General features: G+C 57.3%; 1 protein-coding gene across 5 annotated transcripts; it reads right to left on the reverse strand.

Annotated features, from left to right (window-relative positions):
* Positions 1-577: 577 nt before the first annotated feature.
* LOC143274370 (uncharacterized) lies at positions 578-5144 on the reverse strand. 5 transcript variants are annotated; one of them, XR_013053001.1, is made up of 3 exons: positions 3339-5144; positions 2130-2515; positions 578-1784 (listed from the first exon to the last, which is right to left on the reverse strand). XR_013053001.1 is itself a non-coding variant. In XM_076577356.1 (2 exons), the coding sequence occupies exons 1-2, from the start codon at positions 4241-4243 to the stop codon at positions 1756-1758; spliced, it is 753 nt and encodes a 250-aa protein (XP_076433471.1). In that variant the 5' UTR covers positions 4244-5144; the 3' UTR covers positions 578-1755. The 5 variants fall into 5 exon arrangements, 1 of the variants encoding a protein (XP_076433471.1); XR_013053000.1 differs by having other exon boundaries at positions 2075-2515; XR_013053002.1 differs by lacking the exon at positions 2130-2515.
* Positions 5145-5724: the final 580 nt, after the last annotated feature.

Below are 5724 nucleotides of genomic sequence, written 5' to 3' on the forward strand. Positions count from 1 at the left end.
ACCTCTCCTTTCGCCTCATCTGCCCCAACATGAGTCATTTCAGGTTTTTGGTTCTTGGCTCAAAGGGATGAGTATCACTTTGTTTCGTTCAATTCGCCTTTCCCAAATTATGGTAAAGTGAGGAGTCATCTTTTCTGGGGTCAGAAGAGCCGAGACCCGGCAGGGGACAAGCCTGGGCTCAGACAGCTGGCTACCGCCCCCTCACCCTCCAATACTCCCTCTTTCCTTCTGAGTTTTCCTTTCTCGCCCACAAGTTTCAGATTCCTGGAACCGCTCTCGGTGACCTCACGCCCGTGACTTCACATCCGGAACCTTCTGGGAATTCTCGGCCGCGCTTTTTCGTAAGAAACCTCGCAGGGGAGGAGGTTGGGCCGGGCGGGGCTTTGGGGACAGCCCGCCCGCCCCTGGACCCGCCCCTCCCGCCGCGCGTGCCTGACGGCCCGCCCTTGCAGCGGTACTAGCTGCCTGCGAGCCCAGGTTAAGCCTGAACCTTTTGAATTTAACTAGTGAAAGACCCCCGGCTGAGATCTTTCTCCGGGAGAGACCCCAAACCCAGGGAACACACCGAAACCACAGATCAGATGCAAAAGCAAGAGGGTTTATTTAGACCAGGTACCTGGGGCGAAGTCTCTTGGAGGACTTGCGCACCTTCTTAGGGCAAGGGGGACTTTTTATGGGATCCCAGGGGCAGAGGCGCGGTTACAGAAGCGAGAAGCATAGTTACAGGGTCCCTATTGGTTGTTTCAAAGAAGGCCAGGGTGAACTTGGGGTCGCATGTGTGTGGCTGATTTGGCCTTGTCCAGGCCAGCTGCTTATTCTTCAAGGCCAGGGGCCCGCCATAAAATATCAACTGTCTTACTCCCAAGGCTGCTGACCACAGTTATCTTTTTCAAGGCTGGCCATAGCTATCTCTGTCAAGGCCGGGTAGCTGGCTATGGCTGTGAACTCCTGTTTTTCTGATTCCTGCAGAATGGCGTTTCTTAGGCTAAGTTATGGGGGGGAGCATTTCATTGGCCCAAAGCCCCATGTCCTCATAATGGAGCGGGGGTCTTTCATTCCCCCATTTTCTTTTGTACCAAATGAAATCTTTCATTTTAGGATGGAGAATAAGGGGTTAACTCTATCTCTGACTGTCTGAGCCTCTGATATTGCTGGGTTAGGATCAAAGCCTGGGCAACAGAAACCTTATCCTTGATGAATTGCACCAATCTGTTGAGGATGTATGACCCAAACAATAAAATGAGCAGGAGGACGATTAGGGGGCCCATAATGGTGGAGACAAGGGTCGTAAACCATGGTGACCTTTGGAACTATCTTTTAAATCTTTTCTGTTGAGCATGGCTACTTGGAGCTGTCTGAATTGGCCGGTCTCTATAAGGGCTGCAGTCTTGTATCTACCCCAGCAGCTATTCCGCCCATGGTAATTTTTTTCAGTAACAGGGCCAGCGTCAGGGAAACAGGCTCTCTGGTGATGCCCCTCCCAATGTCAGGAGGACTATTAGGGGGATCAAGGGGACCCCCGGGTGAGTTTTATCTTTAGTGGGTTTGGAGAGCGTTGAACTAGATGTCTCGGTGCCCTCAGCTTCGTCGGGTTCCTTGGCAGCCTTTACATGCGACGTGTGGACCCAAGCCGCTGTCCCGTCAACCTCGGCTCTAGGTTCCTAGATTGATGGCGTCGGACCCAGACAGAGTCCCCAATCTTGAATGGGTGAGGCACCACCGGGCGGTTCAGTTGTTCCCGGCAGGCAGGGGTTTTTACACCGTCTTTTGCATCAGTTGGAGGGCTAGTGGCAAAAGAGGAGATATCAGAGTAAAGGAAATTTACAATTGGTGGGGGAGCCCCATACATGATCTCGAACGGGGTTAGGCCATGAGGCCCAGGAGTGTTCCGGGCTCGGTAAAGGGCTAGGGGGAGTAGGAGCACCCAATCTCTAGTGCCAGTTGCAAGCGTTAATTTGGTTAAAGTCTCCTTAATGGTTTTATTTGTACGTTCTACCTGTCCTAAGCTCTGGGGGCTGTATGCACAATGAAGTTTCCAATCAATCCCCAGTAGCCTGGCCACCTCCTGACTTACCTGGGAGACAAAGGTGGGCCCATTGTCTGACCCCAATATCTGGGGTATTTCATACCTGGGAAAGATGTCATCCAGGAATTTCTTGGTTACCACGTTAGCGGTCTTTTTTCTTGGTAGGCAAGGCCTCTGTCCATCTATGATGTAAGCTTGTCGCTCGGGGCTCCATTCCGCCCCCATTTTTTTTGTTAGTTCCTGGTCCTCCGGGCTTCCGCCATCCGGAGGGCCTGGGTCAGCGCGATCAGCTCTGCCTTTTGGGCCGATGTTCCAGGTGGCAGTGGTGAGGTCCAAACTATCTCCGATTCGGTGGTGACGGCTGCTCCGGCCCTCCGTTCTCCTTCTTGGAGGAAGCTGCTCCCATCCGTGTACCAGGCAGCAGGGTTGCGGGGTTGAGGGAGACAACTGGTCTGAACATCACTCGGTCTGGGGGCTGCTGGACCAGAGCTTTTACCGCATGGGAGGATAACACAGTTAATGGCTGTCCCAAAGTCAGTTTCCCTGCATCCTTGAGCAAAACAGCAATAGCGGCTTCCCCACGCAGACAGGGGGGCGGGCCATCCTGCAGCTACCGGGCTTTTATGGCCCCAATCTCTGTACCAGCATTCCTTTTGCAAAGCCTGAGTTCTCGTCCACGAACAGTTCAAAGGGCTAGGACTTGTAGGGGGGTCCCTTTGGGTCCTGTCCAGATGCCAGCTGAACCTTTTTCTCGGTGGTCCTTTGATACCTCCTGTTACCTGTGGCCCCCTGGACCAAAGCTGTGCGGTCACTGAGAGAGCTTCCGGTATGGGTCAGGACTGAATGTTGAGCCCCGGTGTCCACTAGGAAGGTCACTGGCTGCCCCCCCATCTTGAGAGTTAGTCTGGGCTGGGGGGGGGCGCTCCTGGCCGTGACCTTCCCAATCTTCCAGATTGAGGACCCTTGGCTTAGGTCTCCGAGACCCTTGAGGCTTTTTTTTTTTTTTTTTTTTTGATCAGTCACGAGCCCAATGTCCTCTCTGTTTACAGTAAGCACTTTGTCTTTGTCAAGCAGTGTCCTTTTTAAGTCTCCCGTCCTAACGTCTTAACTCCCTCTCTGACCTGTCCCTGAGACATTACAGTGGCCAGGACTTTTTTGTTTGTTTTTCCTCTCCCTCCATGTCTCTCTAAGTCTTTTTTAAAAACGCGCTGCCGGCGTCTCTTTCTGGTAACCTGAGCCCAATCGGTAGGGGGTTAGAGCCCCTGGAGACCCGCTAAGAGCAACTGGCCATAGAGATGTAGGCGTTCCCTACCTTCGCTGCTTTGTCCCGCCTTCCTCGTAGGCGACCAGCAATTGGGGAGGAAGCAGGAACTCATCCTCCGCTGTTTGGGGGCCGCTGCAGGAGCCGCCGGTCCCTCCGGCGCTGTCGGGGGGGTTGTAACACTCGGGGCGGGGTGACTCGGCGTCCATGGGTGACGCCGCCCCCTAGTCACCTTTTTCATATTGGGCCGGAGCCGGTCGTGGCACATCGCTGCGGGTCGCCGGCCAGGGGGCGGTCCCTCGCCGACCCCATCCCCGGCCCCGCCTGCGTGCCCCTGCTACATCCCATGTCCGCCTGCGCCGCCGCTGCCGACTGCGCCGCTCGGCCGCCCTCCGCGCTATCCACCGCCCCTCCGAGCGAGCGGCTGTGGGGCGTTGCCGGGACCGAGGCCGCCTGCGCCGCCGCAGGCTCCCCGCCACCCGGGTCCGGCTGGTCGCCGGCCCCGCCCCTGGCCCCGCCTGTGCCGCCGCGGGCCTCCGCCGCCCGGGTCCGGCCAGCCGCGCCGGGGGCCGCCGCGCTCCATGGCGGCTGGTCGCCGGCCCCGCCCCTGGCCCCGCCTGCGCCGCCGCGGGTCCCCGCGACCAGATTCCCCTGGTCTGCACCAGCTCTAAGTCGGCTGTTAGGCGCCACGCGGAAAACCACGGCCCGGCGGGGCGGACTCCTCCGCCCGCACGGGAGACATGGACAGCCGGGGAGAGCGGGGAGTGAGGGGAGCCCCCCCCAGCGCCGCCCCGGACCCCCGCGACCGCACCGCGGCCGCGCGGACGGGAGGAGGCGCGGGGAGCTCCGGCACCCGCCGCCGCCACCGCCATCACCGCTGACGGCCTGCGGGGACTGGGCAGGGGGCGTCCCGGCGCCCTAGCTTCCCGGCGGCCCCGCCTGCGCGTCGGCGCCATAACCTGCTGCCACCTGCGCACCCGCCTGCGCGTTCTCTTCTCCCGCACCCGCTTGCAAGCCTGCCCGCGCGCCCGCCTGCGCCGGAGCAGCGGCCTGCGGGGAGAGGAAAAGACTTGCTGGTGTGGGGTTAGGGAGGAACAGGGAGTGGGAGGGATCCGCCGATCTGGCTTCCTCGGCCCCGGGATTCGGCGAGCGCTGCTGCCGCCGGGGGGGCAGAGGGGAAGAGAAACGGCTTAACCCATGGGGGAGGTTCTGTTGTCAGGAGTCTCTACATGGCAATGTATGGGACCTGGTCCGGGTGGCCATGGGGACTGGAAGCAAAAACTTTTTTTTTCTCCACCTGTAAAATAAGACTGAGGTTAAAGGTTCCCTGATAAGGCCATCTTATATCTATTTTTTTTTTTCTTGATTACGACTCCTTCGTTGTTGGCTCGTGTCTTTACGTCTGACCAGTGTTTAAGCATGAGGCTCAAGGGGGTGGTGACAGTCTGTCCTATGGCTGTTTCTAGGAGGAGAACGGTTAAACAGAAAACAAAAAACGACAGACCAATATAAATAAGACTAACACTCGCTGCGCGGCTTCGGTTCCAAACCGAAAGCAAAACCAGAAAAACCGTGCCCCCAGAGGGGTCTTTAAACCGTGCCCCCGGAGGGGTCTTCAGACCGTGCCACAGAGGGCACTTCAGATGAACCGTGGAACGTCTTCCAGGTTCCCAGATTCCCCTAGGACGTCTCCCAGGGTTCAGTGGCGAAGTCCAGACCCGTCGGTCCCCCCTTTCAGATCCACTGACACAGACAGATTATCAGACGCAGGCGCGGAGACAAACAAACAACATTTAACACTCAGACAAACAGACAACCCTCAGACTGGACAGGGATGACATAAATCAAGGCCGGCCGGCTTACCTCCTGATGGTGGGTCGGTGGTCCCAGGGAGGGGTCTCAATCCCCGTACGGGCCACCAAATGAAAGACCCCCGGCTGAGATCTTTCTCCGGGAGAGACCCCAAACCCAGGGAACACACCGAAACCACAGATCAGATGCAAAAGCAAGAGGGTTTATTTAGACCAGGTACCTGGGGCGAAGTCTCTTGGAGGACTTGCGCACCTTCTTAGGGCAAGGGGGACTTTTTATGGGATCCCAGGGGCAGAGGCGCGGTTACAGAAGCGAGAAGCATAGTTACAGGGTCCCTATTGGTTGTTTCAAAGAAGGCCAGGGTGAACTTGGGGTCGCATGTGTGTGGCTGATTTGGCCTTGTCCAGGCCAGCTGCTTATTCTTCAAGGCCAGGGGCCCGCCATAAAATATCAACTGTCTTACTCCCAAGGCTGCTGACCACAGTTATCTTTTTCAAGGCTGGCCATAGCTATCTCTGTCAAGGCCGGGTAGCTGGCTATGGCTGTGAACTCCTGTTTTTCTGATTCCTGCAGAATGGCGTTTCTTAGGCTAAGTTATGGGGGGGAGCATTTCATTGGCCCAAAG

The sequence above is a fragment of the Peromyscus maniculatus genome, chromosome 7 (assembly GCF_049852395.1).
Source record: "Peromyscus maniculatus bairdii isolate BWxNUB_F1_BW_parent chromosome 7, HU_Pman_BW_mat_3.1, whole genome shotgun sequence".
Taxonomy (NCBI): Eukaryota; Metazoa; Chordata; class Mammalia; order Rodentia; family Cricetidae; genus Peromyscus; species Peromyscus maniculatus.